This window comes from Larus michahellis, chromosome 4, assembly GCF_964199755.1.
Source record: "Larus michahellis chromosome 4, bLarMic1.1, whole genome shotgun sequence".
Classification (NCBI taxonomy): Eukaryota; Metazoa; Chordata; class Aves; order Charadriiformes; family Laridae; genus Larus; species Larus michahellis.
In genome coordinates this window covers 41,208,534-41,229,048 of record NC_133899.1, presented here as the reverse complement: position 1 = coordinate 41,229,048, position 20,515 = coordinate 41,208,534, and the positions used below count along the sequence as shown (strand labels likewise).

The window sequence follows — 20,515 nt, the reverse complement described above, 5'->3', positions numbered from 1 at the left end:
TGTAGGCTGCGCCTGTGCGCAGTCGGCTTTGGGCTGACCAAACAGAACAAAGTGCCAACACTCATGTAAGCGTCTCCCAGGGTGTAAGAGCAGGGGAGGCAGCAAAAGGACACGTTTGAGGGTGCCGTCGCCAGAGGATCCACATCGGGACACCGGCCTAGGGCCGCCGGGGCGCGCAGGCCGCAGCCTGACCCCAGTGCCGTTCTCACTCGGGCAAGCCGTGACCCCCACAGCAACCCCGAGCTCCCCGGGCTAGCCAGCGGGGACGGCAGGACCCTGTGGGGCAAAGCCACCGGGTTACGGGCGGCGGAACCCGGCCGGCAGCGTGAGAGAGGCCGGGCCCCGCCATCGCTCCCCGTCCCGCCCCCGCCGTCGCTAGGCCCCGCCGCCAAGGGAGGAAGTGTCGTAACGGCTGACAGGAAACTTGGCGGCGGGTTACGGCAGCGGCGGCCGCGCTTGGCGGCCGCTGGATGAGCGGAGAGTGGGAGCCGCGGCGCTGAGGAGACGCGGGGGTGAGTGGCCGCGGCGGCGGGCGGGGAGGCCGCGGCGAGTGGCCGCCCGGGGCCCGCAAGGGACCGGGGAAGGGCCCCGGCGGCGGCGGCGGGGGGAGCGGGACATCAGGAAGAGGCGGCGGCGGGGCGGCGAGGCGGGGCCCGGGCACCGTCTCTGCCTTTGTTCGCGCCCCCCCACTCCAACCCCGGCCGCGGCCCGTGAGGCCGTCGCCTCCCTCCCCTCGCCCCCGTCTCGTCTGACGCCCTCCTCCTCGGTGGGTTTGTGTCGGTCTCTCCCGTAGGATATGGCCGAGGTACCGCCGGGGCCTAGCAGCGTCCTCTCCCCGCAGGGGGACACGCTCTCCCCCTTCCCCGGAGGAGGAGGAGGAGGGGGGGCTGCTTCCTCCTCCTCCTCTTCCACCTCCTCTGCTGCCGCCGCCGCCTGCACCGGGGCCCAGGACGAGGAGGCCGAAGAGGAGGAGGAAGAGGAGGGACCCGCGGGCGGACGGGAGCGGCAGCAGCGAGGAGGAGGAGGCAGCGACGGCGGCAAGGGGGGGCCGCAGCAGCACCGCCTCCACCATCACCACCACCATCCCCCGCACCACAACCACCAGCTCAACGGCCTCATCAGCCCCGAGCTGCGGCACCTGCGGGCCTCCCTCAAGAGCAAGATCCTCAGCTCGGAGGCAGGGGCAGCCCCCGAGGGGCTGGAGAACAAGCGAGCCAGCAAAACAATGGGCTCCGGACAGCAGCAGCAGTCATCGCCCCCAACCACAGCACCGTGCTCATCCCCCCTTACCAACCACCTCCCTCCCCAGGGAAGGACTGCACCCTCTCCTCCTCCTTCTCCCCCAGCAGCAGCAACAGGGGACAGGAGCCAGCCTGCTGCCACAACTACAACTGCTGCTAAGACTGCAGCCCGCAATGGACTGGCAGGAGGGACTGGCTTGGAGGAGGAAGAGCAGGAGGAGGGGGATGAAGGAGGGGAGGAGGAGGAGTCCCTGCTGCTACTTTCCAGGTCCTTAACAGCAGCTTGCAGTTTGAAAGGCTCGGGAACGGACTCTCAGCCCGAGGAGGACCTAACGATACGATACGTCCGATATGAATCAGAGCTGCAGATGCCCGATATCATGAGACTGATCACCAAAGATCTGTCTGAACCCTACTCCATTTACACATATAGGTATTTTATCCACAACTGGCCACAACTTTGCTTTTTGGTAAGTGCCAGAGGGGGTAGGGAGGGCAGAAATTGGGAGTGGTTTGGGGCTGGTGGGGAGAGGATTAAAGGATTGACGTTTGTGGAAATACTTCTAATAATCTTTTTATTAGCCAAGCTTTTTTGGAAGTCCCTGTCTTCCTAATGAAGTCCCCCTGTGACCTGTGCATGTATAAGTAAAGCATAGGACTGAAGTTCCTACATTCGTTAGTAGATGTTTTAATGGTGGGGTTTGAGCACAGGGCTTGGATCCAGGAATTCAAGGCTTCTAATCTTGGTTTTGACACTGACTTTTGTGACCTTTGGTAGCACATTTTATGATTCTGTCTCAGTTCCTCGGTTTGTATTTTAAAAAGTACTTAGCCCACTAGTGTCTTATGAGTGCTTAGTAATTCTTGCACAATGGTTTTAAAACAGACTTCAGCATGGCTAGCATATAAATGTTAAGTCATACATGGAGAGACGCTGTTAAAGGTTTTGTAGACTTTTTGAGCTACTAGCTTTTAAAAAGACAAGTACAACCGTATTGCTTCTTACAGGTGTGGTAGTGTATACAGCATGCAGAAATTCTCATGCTGCTTAGATTGTCTTACTGTATTAACGATGTATTTAGTTTTATATTCTTCCTACTGCACTGTTGAAAAGACTGATTTATCTGTCACCCAGTCTTTCAACATGTTTAGCATTTCTTATGGAATAACTTGTGTGTCAGTTGAAAAGCATGCTTTTAGGATGCTAATCTGTCCACAGGTGTATGAAACTGAGTGTAAGTTGGCCTGAGGGGTATACGTGCATAGTGGGAGTTTAGCTGTGTTTGATTTACTCATAGGAAAAGTTACGTCTGCAAAACAGAACGTTTATGGGAGTGTATGGCACTTCCTTGCTAAGGTAAATGATGAATTCTTCTCTCTTGATGTTTTAATCAAGGCTGGTGCCCTCTCTGAAAGGTATGGTTTAGCCAGAGCCAAGACACCCTTCAATTCTGGAGGATCTCTGTAAAATTTTAATAACATATGAGTACAGGAGGTGAGGCTAATGGGCTCCATCTGGCCTTAAACTTCCTGAATGTTCTTGGTTTAGGGTCTGGTATAATTTATAGCGGGATTTATATGATTTATGGGAGGATTTTTAGAACCGTGCCTCTTAAAACCCTGAAGAGGGAATACAGTAGGATTATGTGAAGTTGAGCAAAGCGTTACCTTCTGGGTAAAAACAGAAATACAAAAATATTTGAAAACATTGTTTGATGCAAAGTCATGTTTGCCATTATAAGGACGCTGATCAGAGCAGAATGGTATTTTTCAAGCACTGAGTTATATATGTGACTGATTTAACTCATAGTGAAAAGAAATGCTTCTGCACTACAAATGTCCATATTTTCAGCATCAAGTGATCGCTGGTAATGCCAAGGCAATATTGGATACTATTAGATCACAATGCATCTGTGTGTCTGCTTAGACTTATTTTGTTAGGAAGAGAGCAATGGCAAGTTGTTTGATGGAGCACTAAACCAGAAGATTTCTAATATTTATTTTTAACAAGTGCATTCAAAGAGTAAGCTATCACTCATGGAAAATAAAGTGTCTTAAGCTTATTTTATAGCGACATCTTCTTCTTTTCATAGCCTTGAAGAATCAACAAAACTTTACTTGAACTCTGTGTAATTCTACACAATTTGTCATTTTTTGGAAGGGTGGAACAACGTAAAGTACATAAAACTGTAGAGAAGAATATGTGGCTATGAATGTCTAAAGCTGTTAGCAAATTCTTACCTACTTAATAATTTGAAGCTCTTGCAATATGTTGAGTCAAATTTGATGGGTGTTTTTTGTGACTGGTTTTAGTATTTTTAAGATTGTTTTTTAGAGGTTGTCTTGAAGACTTTCTGTTCTATAAAATTTAATTTGTTCCTGCAGTTAATGGATTCCTGAACTACTTCTGTCTCATAAGTGTCTGTAAAATATTTATCTTCAGTCAGGGACTGCATATTCCAATTAGCAAGAACAGTGTCAGGATGGTGAACAGAAGCATAGTGCTTGATCTCACAGAATCATTTGTCTTTAATGCCTTGTGGCCTCACATCCTCTGCTTCCAGGTTTTGTTTTGGTTTTGATTGGTTTTAGGGAGAGGGGTTAGGCTGCAGTTTGATTGTATTTGAAAAAAATATCTGTAGGGGTTCAATCAATTCCTTTACTGAACTTCAATGTCACCATTTTTTAAAAATCTTCCAATGCAAACTCGCCTGTCTTCATTGGACTATCACGGGCTGCTTTCCCTTTCTCAACATGTGAGGGGAAAATACATCATTTAAATTTTAAGTTGGGCTGTGTATTTTCCATAAATGATCAGCAATTGTCCCTTGCTGATACTTATTCAGTAAACCATCTTAAAGATCATAACTTTGCTATCTAGCATTTTGGATACCTGACAATGCAGAGCTGTTTTCTGGGGGCAATATTAACGTTATTCCTGATGATGATTATCTCATGGGTTTGAAACTTGCTGAGTTTGGGCTTGGCCTTCCCAAGGCGCACCGTTGCTCTAACGGCTGGTGCAACCAAAAGGGCTGCTTGCTCTTCCTTTCTGCTCAACTGCCTCTTCCTGGCTTGTGCCAACCCTTGCGTTTCTCTGATTTGGGAAGTTAAGATAGCCCTTCCACCATATATTTCTAAGTGTGTGTATATGTTTTAGGGTCAGGTTTCTGTTCATTTAAGGCTTCAAACATATTCATAATAGGATGTCACAGGCACTGGCGTTGGTGCATGGAAAGAGGTGAGAATGCACAGTTGGAGGGAAGGCATAGGAGCAATCCTAACTAATCACTAGCATGGTTTTGCTGTATTCCTAACTGTACACTCAAAAAATAAGTTCATGTTCCACTTTAAAAGGACCTGGAGATATTAGAAATCTTCAAAACCTCTTCACTTTAATGTCAAATTCATCGGTGCAGCTGTCTTCCTGACTTTCGAGGTAACAAGTTGGGAATACCTGGTGGTCAGTTCTGATGTGCAGCATTATCTGACTGAGCTGTTGCAAGGTAATAACCTTCTACTCCATAAACTGCAACTGTCTGCTTGCACTCAGGTGTCACCTGGCTTTGGAAGAGCAGGTTCACACTGTGTGCTAGGTGTGAATGCCCTGTAAATGCTTTGTTCTTACTTATTCCCAGGAGCTCTGTCAGCCCAATTTCTCTTCAAATTATCTACGATAACCACTCCTCTGTCAAAAAAATGACAGAGGATAGGGGTATCTTTTGTTTCACGCAAAACATTTTTAAGCATCGCTACAGGTTTTTCCCCATGTGCATTGTAAATGCATTTTCAAAGTTGTAGCTTCCTTTTAAAGTGTTTTTGCGGCTTCTAGTCTTAGCAGTGTTAAAGTTCTAAAAGTTCCATTTAGAACTGATACATTAAATATTTCAGAAAATTGTTTTCAAAATACTTTAGTGTGGAAGAGGTGATCTTAGGAAACCTTGCTCTCTGCCAAAGTTTGGATAAGACAGGATGCAATAAAAGCAGAGTTCTGGCTGAGTGTTGTAACCTCTCCTGTAATTCACAATACTGCACCACTCTGCTGCCTTTTAAGAAAAATCTGGGAAATCTGTGCTTTTATTGGGTTCTTAACTTTGCCACTAGCTATAGTAGCATTTATAATTTAAACTTTCACAAGTTTAAAAATAACCTATTAATTACATGTAAGTGGTTTTAGATGTGTTGTAAATCCTAAATGACTGCAGTTAAGATCTTGTTTTGTGCTAATGCTTTGCCTTTTTTTTTTTTTTTAAATTGTGTTTTATTCAAGAGTCTAAGCGTACTTCATGTTGAAATTAAGACTTGCGAGGCATTGCCCCTGTTTTTCGGTTGTGGAAAACTTGGGACATAAAAGAACCAGAAAAGTTAGAAAGCTGTCTGGGAAGCCTCCCTAGCCTCATGGCAGACACAGGAAGAAATTTTATAACATCCATTCCCAATTTGCAAACTCTATTCCAGTTTCCTCTTGGGTATGATGGTGGTTTCAGATACAGGCTTGCTGCGCTATTTCTCACTGTCAGAGGCTTTGTGAAAACTTCAGTCATTGCACCATCTGGGTATGTAATGACAGCTCGTGTAGTTATTCTGGCAATGCCCGTGCACAGGAGGGAATTACTTGTGTCCAGTTTCACAGAGTGGAAACAGAGCGATTTAGTGACTTGCCCAGTATCGTGAAGAGCTCTGACTCAACTGCCAGACTTTAGGTTAAAACCATTAGCCTAAATGTATCCTCTAATGGCGTTCAGTAACATGATCGCTAAATGGAAGCCAAAGGATTCATAGAGAGCTCTTTCTCTGATACTTTGGGATGGATTTTGGTGCATGTGCGAAAGGAAAGCTTGTGTTGCAGTGGCACAGGTTCTACTGCATTTGAATCGCAAAATATTTCTCTTTCAGGGGCTAGCTGGTGTTTTTAATCTTCTTTAAATGGGAATAAATGTCCCAGGATCTGGGTATGAAATGCATACTCAGACTGTGGCTGACAGGCTTAATGCCATCTTTGCTAATGAAATTAATGCCTATTGTTTAATTTTGTGAAAAGTAATGTTCTTGCTGATTTACAGACATTTCTATGCTAACTCTTCTAGTAATGCATGGTTGTGATACGAAGATATTAAAATCTAGTGTGTTTTAAACATTTAAACTTATTCGTAAGAATAAAGTTGATGCAAATATTGGATTTAAATTCATGTATGTTAATCCTGCTAATGACTTACAATTGAAGTAAATCGTATGGTACTCGGTGGGGTTTATAATATGTAATAGTAACTTGGGCTGAATTCTCCTTGTAGAAACTTTTATGTTTAGAAGTACTCTCATATACCTGAAAAGAAAATTTGGCCCATGATTGTCTTTTATAAATGGTGTTGTGTGGCAGCTACTTTTCTCTCTCCTCCCCACTCTCCCTATTTCTTTTGTTCTTTTTTTTTTTTTAAATTTATTTACACAGTTTAACCTTCTCCAGGGAATTAAATTTAAGTTTTACATCACATTGTAGATTCATTTCCAGCTTTAGGTAAGGTTGGAGAGGAGAAAGGAGAGGAAAGGCAACAAAAAAACTCAAAGTGAGGTGGAAATGCCACATTCCCTCTGTAAGTGGAACAGCCATAGGTGAACTGGCAGACTTACCTGCCTGAAGACAGAGAAATAGATTTCAGTGTTTGGGGAACTGGTAACAAAGTCATACTTTATTCAGCTCTCTGGCAACAGTGGTAAAACCAGTGGGTATTTGTTTCTTTGATCACTGAAGCAAAATTCCTTGCTGTTCATTTAGTGTTTTAAATATATGATTCATGAACACAGCTTTTCTGAAAAGTGCCGTGAACAAGAAGGAACTCAGATATGCAACGTCTAGAATGTCACTACTCTTGAAGCGTGTAAAAAAACTATATCTTAAAAATTCTCCGTATGACTGTTACGATCCACAATTTGCACGTGTTCACTTCAGGGCAAAGCATAACTATAACATGCTAGTTTGTGGTGTGCTTTTTGGTTTTTTTTTTTAGTGAGGTATAAGATTACATCTAGGTACTCTGCATAATTATAGCAATGTTATGAACAGCCTGTCTGATGATACTCTTTATTTAACTCCCTGGTTTTCTCAGGTCTGAGCCAAGATACAAAACTTGCCTTGAGCTGACACTTTGCATACATAGTTTTAGTATTAAGTAGAGCTTTTCTTTTCTATGGAATAAACTGTGTTTTACACCAAATGAAAGACTACTTGGAGGCTGTGTAGCATGATCTAAATGGACTGAAATACAGTTTTTTGTTTTAAAAACCACTTGTTTAGATTGTTCAGGGTTGTTCTTGGATCCTGCTAACAATGTGTTTTCCTGCCAAATAAAAACATAGCGATAATTATATTTGCCTGATGAGCTCAAACTGTATTAGAAATGGTGTTAGGATCATGCTGCCTTGTAGAGCTTTGGAGCTGCAGCTCATACATCTTGGGCTGCTTCATTTCACCTTTGATACAGCTCCTGGTTGACAGCCGTCTTGGTTAATAACCCAGCATCCAGGTAGAGATGATAGAAGACGTTATTCTTCTTGGGATGAAAAAACTGTGGGTCTTTGCCTGCAATATGATCTGAATAAGTAAATCTTCTGCCCATAGAGTCTTAGCCTACAAGCTGTATACAAAAAGGTTCAGGCAGTTGGAGGCTATAGAATATATACCATAGGCTTTGGAGAAGCAAGCAGTGGGTTCACAGGTGGGCTGCACTGAGGCCTGGCGGTGCTGGCTTTGGCAAGTCCTTTTTGTTTGACGTGTCTTGCTGTTGTAAACTTGGATTATCCAGAAGTGCTTGTGCTAGCACATGCTTGTGCCAATCATGTGCTGTAGTCCCGGTTTAGTTGCTGCACTTGAGCTGAAGGCTAGTTCTCCCCCGCAGATACAGGTCTATCAAAGGCTGTGGATCCACTTAGACACCCATATGTACAATTACGAGTTTCTTTTTTATCTCTGTCAATCTTTCCTGAATGAATAGTAATTCATTCTCCCCTTGGATGCTGTCCTACTCTGCAGCATTATTCAGCTTTACTGCTGCAGGTTATAATGTCATTAATCTCTCATGCTGCCTAATCCTTCGGTTACCATATGACTTAGTTTTTCTTAGAGTCTTTCTCTAATATATTTCATGGTAAAATTTTGGTGAACACAGTGGTTGTGCAAGTAGTTTGATAAGTGTTTGGGGAGGAGTTGCATTCTTTTCTTTCTCTTTAGCTTTTTTTTTTTTTTTACTTAATATTTCAGAATAACTATATCTCCCTGACCACACTTTTTGTGACAATACCATTGGGATTAACTGTCAGTGCATAGCTCTTAACAAATGAAATCTCTCAAGTTAAAATGTGTGAAATTAACTGTGTGCTTTTTTGTTTGTTCTTTGGGTGTCATATGACTGAAAATGACAGTTTTTAAAGATTGAACGCAGCAACATTTTTCACTGATCCATTGTGGCCTTGACATTAAAACCAGACAAAAAAATAAGCATATTATCTACCACAGCCCTTGTACGTAAAGATTGCTATAAAACAGGAATGGACTCTTCTTTTCCTCTGTGGCAGCCCATGTAAAAGGGTGATTTATGCATTAACCTGGTCTTCCCCCCCCTCTTCTATGACATGTATTCTTGCCTGTAGATTTCGTGGAATAATACTGTGGTTCTCTCCAGGACAGTTCATTGGTTGTTAATTGACTGTAACTTTATTTGAATGTAATAAAAAAAAAAAATAAGAATCCTTTTAATCTTATTTATACTTTTGGAGACCTTTTTAAAATCTATTGAATTTTTATTTATATATATATATATCTTTATGCAAACAAATTTTATGTGGCTGTTTCACTTAAAATGAACTGGTTTACTACTTTTGGTAGCGCTGTGGATCATGAACTGAGAATGCATACGTGTATGTTTGTCTTTAAGGCCATGGTAGGTGAGGAGTGTGTAGGTGCCATCGTCTGCAAGCTGGATATGCACAAAAAGATGTTCCGCAGAGGTTATATAGCCATGTTAGCAGTGGATTCCAAATACAGAAGAAAAGGAATTGGTAAGAATAGCCTTTTTTGTTATTTCTTACTTAAATCCTGTAGTTGGGATAACTGTAGCTGTCATAAAGATTGAAGCAGAACTGAATTTCTAGATGTGGTGGTTTGTCTGTCATCCCTGACTTACTCGACCACGCGAGCTCCCCAGCGGCTTTTTTTTATTTTGTTAAAGTAGCCTGAAATGCCCCATGAGATTTACATCTGGGATACGATAAAGCTAAAAAGAAAGGCAGTCAGCAGCCCCTTACCACTGCCTATTACTGCGGTCAAATAACAACAGTGGGAATTGCTTTGCAGTTTTATACGTGCCCTCATCGCTGTTTTTTTTATGTTATGTTCAGTCTATCTTTTTTCAGTGGACTTATCCCCTGGCCTTCCCCTATCAATTATGCATATATTGCCCCTTGGGGAGAATGTGTGTAGCTCATTATTTTATTAATAACTGAAGAAAAATAGTTGTGTATGACTAATTGAATGGCTGAAACGGAGATCCATTTTGTTGGGAAGTTACACGATAAAAGAAATCACTCTTGGCAGGGAGTTTCCCCTCCCTTGTTGATCAGTTTTGCCTCAGTGAAGGGGTTTTCATTCTAACACTAGTTACCCTAGTTGGCTTAATTAAAGATCTGTTCTTATGGAACTTATTTTTTGTGTGTGTGTCTGTTGGTTATTGTGAAATTACATTTTGTAATATATTTTTAACTTAAAACGTAGACGTCAGCTTGAAAGCCTAGAAATGTGCATCACCGCTCATTCACTCTGAACAGCTCATACTTTTGTGATTAAAGACAGAAAATTACTTGCAATGGAAAAATACGATGATACGTTGCAGAATGGTACCATTGTGTTTGTTTTCCTCTTTAAAAAAAAAAAAAAAAAAAACCTCCAAAAAACTTGAAGCACTGTGTATTATCATGGCTATTCAAGCATGTGCAGATTTTTTTTTTTTCCCCCTTCAGTGCAATTCAAAAGCCATTGTTGGTTTCTCTAGTGGAGCAGAGGGAAGAGGATACTGAGAAATCACTGTCTCTCCTTTCCTTTTAGCTGAGTCATGAAGGAGCCTGCCATAATTTAATTGCAGGTGCTTGGATTCATAAGTAAATAAGAACTAATGGTGTTATTATGAAGAACTCTGCAATATTTTTCCCTCACTTTAGTCAGTTCATTATGTTAGAATTATATAAATAGAATTTATATTTAAAGCCTTGCTTACTTCCTGCATTTGCCACCTTGCTGTTTCTCAAAGTATGCTGTTAATCTGAAGATCTGTTTTAAATGTAGTACGGTTTTATCGTACGTTCAATAAAAATCTTAATTGATTAAAGTTTTGAGAATACTTTAAAACATTCTCTAGATTCCTTGGGGTTTTTTTTCCTTTTCCTTAGCCTTCTTATGGAAGTGAGATTTATGCAATTTCATTGAACAGCAGTTTTTTCCACTAATAACTTTGAAATCAACTTTCAATTTCACCCCAATTCTACAGACAGGTAGGGATATTACATTTGTAGAACTGTTGTGAAATAGATGAAAAATAATGATAAAGAGTTAAATTAATGCTTGACTGAGGGGAAGGGCTGGGCTTCAACCATATTATTAGATACTAGCAAATCCAAATGGGAGTGAGCGACAAGAAAAATAGTGTCCTAAGTTCTGTTACTAATAGAAGTATTTGTTTTAGTAAGAGGAAATTCCCTTGGAAGATAAATGTCCTTCAAGTACATGCCAGCAGATTTTGACTTTAAATGCAACAAAAAGGAATGAATCACATCTTGGAGGGTCTATATATAACACTGTGTTAAACATAGAAGCCTGTTTCTAATGTCCGTGTGTTAAAGAATCTTGTGCTCAAGCTGAGTCTCTGGATAACTTTGTGGATTATTTTAATGTTTAAACTTGAGACTGCAACTTGACTGCAACTTCTTGTTCTTTCTTTCTTTCCTCCCTGCTTTCCCCAGGTGAAATGTCACATAGGTAGCACACATGTTAGTCATATATAAATGAGCTTCTTTTGCATTGCAACTCTATGACACTTACTGAAATCTATATTTCAGGTACAAACTTGGTTAAGAAAGCTATTTATGCTATGGTTGAAGGAGATTGTGACGAGGTAAGATTTTATAATCAAAAACTTTCATAATGTAAATGGTTTGCATTCTCCTATATGTGGATTCATTTCACAGGTTTTTCTTCTACAGGACTTTTTTTAGGTGGGGAGTAGGTTGGTAAGAAGCTATTCCTTTTATAATAAAGTGAAAAATAACCTCAGAAAAATGTATGGCACAAATAGGAGAAGGATTTTCTAAATTTGTCATAAGGGCTTAAGTTCAGTGTTTCAAGTTTTGTTTTACTTTGCAAAGCTGCCCCAGCCTTTGATCACAGGCATGTTTTCCTCCAAAGACTCTAGTTTAAGGTTCTGCTGACCGGTGTAACTTGCACATTATGTGTAATTCTTCCATCCTTTCAGAAGCACAGAGATACTGTAACAGTACATACTGTGGTATTGCAGAATATGGTTGTCAGGCTATTCTGACAGTGCATAGCTATATTATGTAGCGCTAACAGAACTCATGATTTAGCATGTCAACGAAAACTTGGAAGGAAAGTGACTGAATGACTGTTAAACTGTCTCTGGCCTATGTGTTATCAGTCTTTCCTTTTACCAGATCTCAGTCCCTACTTTTATACTTATATAAATATATATAAAGCAACTGTTCATGTGCCATGTCTAACCTGTGAGGAATTCTCCCCATGTCCATTGTCCTTAATCCGGTTATCTGTCCCTTTAACTTTCAGCCGCTTGCTACAATGCAATTGTTAGCTTGTTCCTGACATGTGAACACTGTGTCATTTCAGTGTGTCATAGTTAATGATCCTTTGATCGCCTGTTATCGCCTTTCAGCTGCTCCCTCAATTGTCCTCCTGCGGTGTAGTGAAGTTTTGTTATCCAAAACTACAATTTGTGTCACAGGACTTCTGGCACATACTCTGTTTATTTTTCCACTTGTGTTACACCTCTTGCAGCATCCTTGCATGTGTTCTGACTTCGTTCATTGTTTGAGATGTCTGTTCTTCCCGTCAGATACCCTCATGGCTCTGCTTATTGGTGTCTTTTTTTTTTCCCTCTATAATTTATGTTGTACTCAGGCAGTGTAGTGCAATCTGATAGTTCTGTGATTCTTCAAGTTCTGTGTTTTGGCTTGTGCTTCTATTACCATATGTAATATGCTTTGCTCTAATCCGTTTTCCTACTTGCTACATTGAACTAATCAAGAAAAGTTGTTTGTTTGTTTATTTTTTTCATTGCTTTCCACAGTGTTCTTGAATTCATTTGCCATTGCTATAGTATTCAAGATTTAAAAAAAAATTAAAAATAATTGAGGAATGGTATCACACTGTTCACATCGCAGTTGGACAATTGAGATGCAGAGAATTGAAGTGAATTGCCTACTGTTGTTAGTGTCAGTAGCAGAACTGGCTATTTCTACTCAAACTACCAGAGTTGCAACAGTTACCATGTGATTTATGAGTGTATGTGTACTACTACTCATGTAACTTCATTTCTAAATTGGACTACCTAACAGGTATACGTGTAATCATCTCTCCTGTGTTTCTTTTTTTTTCTACTACTGTAATATTAGCCCAAGAGTCCTTCTTACTATTTTTTTTATCTTTGTAAAAATTAAATATATGTGATAAAGGATTGCAAGCTAGTCTGCAGTAAGACCTATTGAGTCTTAGTCGCAGATTTTAATCTATGGTGCTGTATAAATGCTTTATACTAAGTGTATAGGGTATTTTTCAGGCTATTGGTGTCCCTCTTTAATCGAATGTACTACAGTTCAAGCTCCTTGGAGTGTGTGCTGGACGGGTGCAGGCATGTTTCAGATCCAGTTTGGAAACTGTGTAACCGTGTTTGTGGGATGATCATTCTGAACTAATTATGCCCTGCTTCTTGGGGGCTTTTGCATCAGCTGAGTCTTGTGCTGGCACAGAATTTTGAAATGGGAGCTCACAATGCTTGGGCAACGCAGAGCGCAAGCAGAGTATATTTCTGACTTTCTACACTGGCCAGCAGAGGCATACCCACACTGATTTATTACATTTATGTTGTTCTTTTTCACATACAGGTTATCTACAGCCAAATAGTCAGTGTTTTCATGTTTTCTTCTTTTCTTTGCCACCAAGTGTAGGCTTCTTCCAGATACACAGGGCAGAAAATAATGACATTGGTTACTTGTACCACATGGTGAATTGCTGAGTTTTCAGTCATGACCAGAATCTGAAAAATCCAACTAGCCACCCATTACAAGCTCTGTCTGCCACAGCCAAGGCACCTGTCCTCACCAGTTTTTACAAAAGTTGTTGGGAGAACAGCTTCTGGTTTTCTAATTGATGCCTAGAGTTGATCAAAGTAGTGCATCACAGTAATTTGTCTTTGTGAGGTGTGTAAATAGTTTACTTATCTCTGCTGCTCTTAAGATATTTTTCTACATCCCTTAATAAAATCAGAAGCATGATGCAACTAAAAAGATGCTGCTACTTGATAAAAGATGAACTATGATTCCAAAATAAGCTATTTTCTGAAACTTGCTTGGAATAGGATTAAAATCATGAACATGGAGCTGTGGGTGTCATGAAAAATTTCTGAAGGCTGCTTGGTAACTCTTCCCTTCAGTCTAATTATGGAATAGATCTGGTAAACGTACTTAATTTTAATAACTTGTGATACATAATCTGATAAATATTTTGTTCAGTGTGTTACTTTTCAAAGTACTGTAGATTGGACTTCTGAGGTATCAACAACAAATCCTGAAAAATAAAGGTTTCATACAGCACCATAGATGAAAATCTTGAAAAATCACTAGTGATGTGTGAGTGTTTCAAAGTATGCCGCAATATTTTAGTGATTAAGGTCACTTTTTTTCCTGTAAGCTAATTTACTGGGAATCAACTAAGCCAGGCCTATGGAAGTGATTTTCAGTGCAAGCTTGTATGGTCAGCCAGCTGCCTAAGAGGTAGTTTATGCTATATGCCACACTTCAAAGCTGCGAGACAATATCCTTCCAGCCAAGGATTGTTTCCTGGCTTGAGGAAGCTGTGGGGTAAGTGCAGAAGTGAATTGGCTGGGATGGAATCCATGCGGAGGGGAGGAGAGTGGCCATGGAGTTGTCCATGGCCTATATTAGAATAGAAACCAGGGAATGATCTGATGTTGGGGGTGGGTGGTTGAACTAGAAATAACCTTCAAGCCTGAAGAAAGTACCTAACAGCATGCCTTGAGCTCGAGTGTCTGGATGTAACATTACAAAACTTGAGGGAATCTTTGATTTTTTTTTTTTTTTTTTTTTTTTTTTTAACCCTGGGTGACTTTCTCAGACATTTGATGTTAATGGATTCTAATATTTGGGGTAGTGAACTGAAGGTTTTCAAGATTATAGCGGCTTGAGTTTCCAATAGGTCACAATGATTTAGAGTAACTTTATGGGTTGGTTGCATAGAAAATGTGAGCTATGGAAATAAATCTGCTGAAGGTGAATAGTTTTGCTCCCATCTCCAAAGTTTTGAAGAGATTTTTTCTTCCAGCGTAAAAAGGGAAAGTATGTGCTAACTCCAAACTCCAGCAAGTTACTGTTTTCGTACATTTGCTTAGTTTTTACTGACAAGCAATTTTCAAAAATTGTACTGCTTAAGACTGTCACATGGAACTGTTACATCCCTTTAATCACAGTTAGAAAGGAGGAGTTGTTCATTCATATGTAGGTTATCCATCTGTAAGAAATGACTGTAAGTAATCTGCATGTGATTCATTCACTTCATATTACTGAAATAATGTATCACATACTTGGTAACTAATCAAAATAAGACTCTAGTAAGTGGGACTTTAAGAGCTTTTTTTAAGCAAAGTGTAGAATTTGAAAAGGAGTTGCAACTTCTCATGAGAATTTCCATTGAAATTTTAGGATGATTTAAAGTGGGTTTTTTTGACCACACCAGTAGGTATGTCGCTTTATTTCAGTCCCACACTTGGAAAAATTAAATGTATATTTTTATATAATCCTATTTGAAATTATCAAACTATTGAAATCTTAGCTTTTTCTTAATCTACAAATCATCTAAGCTATTAAGTGCTGCCTTTCTTTAAAAGTTAAGGCACTTAAACTGATTAAGGACACTGGGCAAGTACCCATAACTTGAGTCAGATGATATGCCAGACTTACGAGGAAGAATAGCAACCTCTCCTGTGAGTGCTGACAGAATGCTTTCTTCATTTGCTTATTTGGTTTGGCTGTATTAATTCTATTACTTGGTTCCTAGACTTGAGTTTATTCAAAGTTTGAACTGAAGAAGACTGACCTCTCTGTTTTATTTCAGTTTAGGAATAAATTCTAGGTAGGAAAACGTAATAACAAGAAACGCTGCACTCCGCTCTCACTGTAGAAGATTTCTTGCTTCTAAACCCAGTTAAAATTAGCCAGTGGAGATAAAATGTTAGGTTTATGAAATCTAAGACATAAGAGAAAGTAACAGCTTTCAGAAAGCTGCAACTTGTGCAGAAAAAATACTGTTAAATCCAATCAAACCTTTGCTGGTCTCCAGGGGAGGATGTGATTGTGTTATTAGAGGATTTAACAGGCATATGTGTACAGCAAAATAAGACCCTATGAGACCAGAAATAAATGTGGTGATTGAAGGTTTCAAGCTTGATTGAAAATCTCACACAGGAAGAGATGAATCCTTCAAAAAACAAAGCTAATGATGACTGTGTTTCCTTATTAGGTAATAGAAACGTGGCTTTAGCCCTTGGAGATCAACGCAGTGTGTTGAGATCAGGGAATTACTTTTCACTGTGATGAGTCTTCCTTAGAAATACCAGAGCAGATCTCTTGCATTTGCTTTCAAGATGAGCATTCACTCAGGTAGTGGGATTCCAGCAAACCTGAATTTCAACATTTAACCACTCCCTTAAATTCAATGATCTGCAGCGTTGGAAGTCTTTCAGCATTGCGAGGTGTGCGAGCTTGCAGTTGAATACAGACTTGTTATATCACTCTGCCAGGTTACTAAACTTTTATGAGAGTGAATGCCATTTGTAGCTAAAGTTCAAATAATAGTCTCCGTACTGTGGATTTACACAGGTCAGATTTCTTCTTTGGTGTAATCGTTTGTTTTAATTTGAATTAAGAAGTTGTACAATGTGCATAATTGTGTAGAAAATAGCACTCTTCAGGAAAACTATTTTGCTTCCATAACTTGTTATAAATTAATAGATATCCATTTTAATGGGTTAAGGGTGTTAAGAATAATCAGTCAAGTCACAAGAATTGATAGTAATATTCTGTGGAGTACCAGCAGGAGAAATTCAATCTCTAATTTTTGCCATAAGACTTAAGAATTGAATTAGCTTGTGTTAAGAGTGCAGGTACAACAGACTGTCCTGCTGCAGTTTAAGAACTCTGACTATTAACATTTTAATGTGTGACTCTTTATTACTTTTTGGAAAATGAACTACTTCAAGGTCTTATTTTCCCCCAGTGTATGTTGTTACTTGGGTTGTTAGCTCCAGATTTACTGTTCTTTCACACATGCTTATGTTGAGAAGCACAGGGAGAATTATCCATTGGAATGTGGTCAGAGTGGCTTGAAACTTGAGTAATGGTCAAATATATACATTAAATGGATCTTAAAATCTTATTGAAGGAGAACAGTCTAACCACTGGCTGCCTCCCTCTTTTATGTTGGCTTAGCCACTCCTCAGCCTGCAGAAAACAAACCTGATTGAGAGAAAAAGGGAAGTTTTTCTACCAGGTTGCTTTTTGAAGTAGCTCAGCAAGAAGCCCAGCGAGCTGGCAGACGAAGGGAGGGAGAATGGAAGTGCTGTAGGCAGTCGGGCCACAGAGTCCGCAAAGTAGATTAACTTAAACTGCTCTACGGGTACAGGCTAAGATTTTTGCTGCTAGTTTTGGGGGGGTAGGGGATTGTTAAACAATTTTCCTGCTTTTTATTGGAGGAGAAAGGGAGTCCTAGGTTTTGAGGTGGGGTAGATGACTATTTTTGGACTAAGGGAGTTTTATGTGTATAGCTCTAACTACGCAGAGTGGGGTATCAAATGCTGGTTAGAAATAGCCATTAGTGGACTTAACAGTGGCAGTGATCAGTGGTTTGCTGCAGAGATTGCTTAGGCTGTATTTTCATTATATGCTCTTTTCTACAGCATCCATCAGCTCTTGTTTCATATGTGAATGTACATTGTCATGGGACTGTATGTAGTCTAGTCAGCTTTTCAGTTCAGCCTGTGTTCTTGTGTACCCATGATCCATCCTTAATAGCAGAATCCTTAAATAATTGAGTTGGACAATAGTTAAAGAGGTAAAACAAGTTTTTATGATTTGGTGTGAGTGCACGGCTCACCAGGTGTGCCAGAGCTCTGCTCAGTGCGTTTGGGGAGAAGAGGGAAAAACAATTCAGAGGGACATACTTCAGCAGTTTTATATTTAAAGCTACGCTGGCAATAACAAGAAGTTTTTTGCCTGTACTTGAGATTTATGGGACAATTCTGAGTCTTGGCTTAATTTGGACTACTCTTACACTTGGGTTTGGTCTGAGTGGTTTCTGACAGGTCTTTCTGCAACTGAGTGGGGAAAAAGATGGAAAAAACTGCTCTTTCTTCCTGGCGTGTACTCTGATTTGAGCTTGGGATACTTGCATTGAGCACAAATATTCGTCGCAAGCGTTGGGTCTGACAGCTAGTCGTAGAATGCTGAAGCGTGTATCTAGGGCTAAATCTGCCGAATTAGAGGTCAAAGATATTAAATGACTAAACAAAAGCTTGTATGCCAAGTTCTTGTGACATGCAAAAGTTCAGTTGCTCATTCAAAATTCAAAGTATGTTTTGGCCCCTAACCTGTTTGGTAGCTTGGGTTTTGGTGGGTTTGGTGGGTTTTTTTTTTTGGGGGGGGGGGGGGGGGGGAATGTTGGGAGGCAGAGGTTGTTTGGATATTTTTTTTTGGTTGTTTTTTGCCGTAGCTATTAGGTAATGAGTTGAAATACTATTTAGAGCAAAAAACTAAAATCTTGATATGAATTAAAGGTGTTTACAATTGCAATTTTTGATTAACTGCCTTTTTCTTTTTTTAATGTGGGAATGTAGAGAGATTGCTAGAATAAGTGGGGACAGGAAAAAAAATAATTCCACTCATTGCTAATAAGTCTACCTTTAAATAAAAACTTTGAAATTTGTTCAGTAGTCCTGTAGTTGCAACTGCTTTCTAATATCTTTTTTTTTCTTTTTTCTTTCCTTAAAGGTTGTATTGGAAACAGAAATCACAAATAAGTCTGCTTTGAAACTTTATGAAAACCTTGGTTTTGTGCGAGACAAGAGGCTCTTCAGATACTATTTAAATGGAGTTGATGCACTGCGTCTTAAACTATGGCTGCGTTAAAAGAAACCGTCACATCAAGCAACTGACGTCCCAACAGCGCAGAGTTGTCCTTTGCATGCAATGCAATTTGTACAAAATTGCTTTGCAGGTGGACTTAGTAATTTCCATGCAGCTCTTTCTGTCAGTGTCTCATTGAGTGTCGCACATTATTTGTTGCACTTTGGCATGGCGCATTTGTTCAGAATTAAAACCGATCGTTTCAAACTTCGAGTTCTTTTGGTACCAGCGAGATGTGCCAGTTGATAGCCAAGATATGTTCATTCATTTGCAAGTCTACTGACTGTATTGCATACACAGTGAACATTTTATCAAAGAACCTGTATGTGGAACGCGACTTTTGGTTCCAGAAAAAAGCCAATGTAGATTGTAAAATTCTATAAGTATACTAACATTTCATACAAAAAATTGCCATAGTTTTCTGGAAAAAGGCTTCAATTTTAGGTTTTATTTTTCAATATTGAATTTTCCATTCTTAAATATTGGTACCTCAGTGATTAGTGAATGAAAAAATGTATTGTAGGGTGGGGTGTGTGTTACAATGAGTAACAGTAACAATTAAATTGCGTCTGCCAGTGCCTGTATAGATAAGTATATTTGTCTTCACCTCTAAGTTTGGAGTGCATGCTTTTATTCTTTTACTTTCTTCAATTGTCTTTGCAAGAAAACTTCTGCTTTTATTTAAATTCTGGATTTGATAATAAATTATTTCAGATTTTTATAATTTGGATACTTCTCCCAAACAAGGGTTTGGAAGGCCCTTCTTTTCTTATAGCAAGAAGTGTAAGCTATTTTGAAAACCGTGAGTAGCTGCTAAAAGAGAACCTGATGTCACCAGTAAATCTCTGCTGGTTTTGGATGCACTTTTTTTGTTAAAAGAGTGAGGGACTTTTAAAAGAAGATATAGAAAATTAATGTAAATTGGTATGATTTTATTTAATCAAAATTATTGCTAGAAGCTCTGAAAAACAGCTATTTTAAGATAGTCGGAACAATTTTTTTTCAGATTCAGATTGCTTTGCTTCAGTGTTCTAAAATGCTTCAATCTTTGGTTCTTGGTCTTGGAAATAAATTTCAAGGTGTATTGTATCCATTTTTAGCTGCTCTCATTTTCTCTAAACTTACATGAGCTAAGTTATTGGGGGATTTTTTTCCCCCCAAAATCGAAGCAGCGGGGAAGGACTTCTCTCTCTCTCTCTTTCTCTCTTTCTTGCATTCGCTCTTGCTCTGGTTTTCTCTTTTTTTTTTTTTTTTTTTTTATTTTTCATTTCTTTAATTGGGCTTACATAAATTTTACAAATACCCATCAATTTTTTTTCAGTAATTACAGCATCTAGGCTTTCTTGTTCAGTGTGATTATATAGCCCAGTTCTATGAATCAGTTGGGTTTCTTTCGCTTTGGGGAATAATTAAAAAAAAAAGAAGGTATTAGTTGACTTGTGGAAGAACCTACATAATCAATGAAAAGGATGAACTCTCAGCGAATCCGCTCTTCTGTAGTTGAGCGTACTCTTCAGATTTGCCTTACTACACTTTTTTTTTTTTTTAGGGTTTGGTTTGAGTCATGGGTGGTTTTTTGCTAATTACTGTACATTTGAAAACAAAACCAACAAAACCCCTACCTCCAGTAACATTTGGAAAAGAGCCCTGTGCAGGAAAACTGGATTTAAAGGAAAGCCTTATTTTGCACAGACCAATCGCACATGGTGATGGACATTTCTTACCATGTACAAATTATGAGTTGTATTTGAAAATAAAGATTTTTAATGGAAATTGGCCCTTCTGAG

At 39.8% G+C, this 20,515-nt stretch overlaps 1 protein-coding gene across 2 annotated transcripts; it reads left to right on the top strand.

The window, feature by feature from the left end:
- Positions 1 to 417: 417 nt before the first annotated feature.
- NAA30 (N-alpha-acetyltransferase 30, NatC catalytic subunit) lies at positions 418 to 19,817 on the top strand. 2 transcript variants are annotated; one of them, XM_074584216.1, is made up of 5 exons: positions 418 to 512; positions 794 to 1,711; positions 9,170 to 9,293; positions 11,343 to 11,398; positions 18,594 to 19,817. In XM_074584216.1, exons 2-5 carry the CDS (start codon positions 797 to 799, stop codon positions 18,729 to 18,731), a joined length of 1,233 nt encoding a protein of 410 aa, XP_074440317.1. In that variant the 5' UTR covers positions 418 to 512; positions 794 to 796; the 3' UTR covers positions 18,732 to 19,817. The 2 variants fall into 2 exon arrangements, with proteins under 2 accessions (XP_074440317.1, XP_074440318.1); XM_074584217.1 differs by lacking the exons at positions 9,170 to 9,293; positions 11,343 to 11,398 and having other exon boundaries at positions 433 to 512.
- Positions 19,818 to 20,515: the final 698 nt, after the last annotated feature.

What these genes read in the sequence shown, in the direction of transcription:
- NAA30 (XM_074584216.1), top strand. Translation starts at nt 797, where the DNA reads ATGGCCGAGGTACCGCCGGGGCCTAGCAGCGTCCTCTCCCCGCAGGGG. An exon ending in GGCCACAACTTTGCTTTTTG is followed by an intron (nt 1,712 to 9,169) that starts GTAAGTGCCAGA and finishes TTTGTCTTTAAG; the next exon opens with GCCATGGTAGGTGAGGAGTG. An exon ending in TTGAAGGAGATTGTGACGAG is followed by an intron (nt 11,399 to 18,593) that starts GTAAGATTTTAT and finishes CTTTCCTTAAAG; the next exon opens with GTTGTATTGGAAACAGAAAT.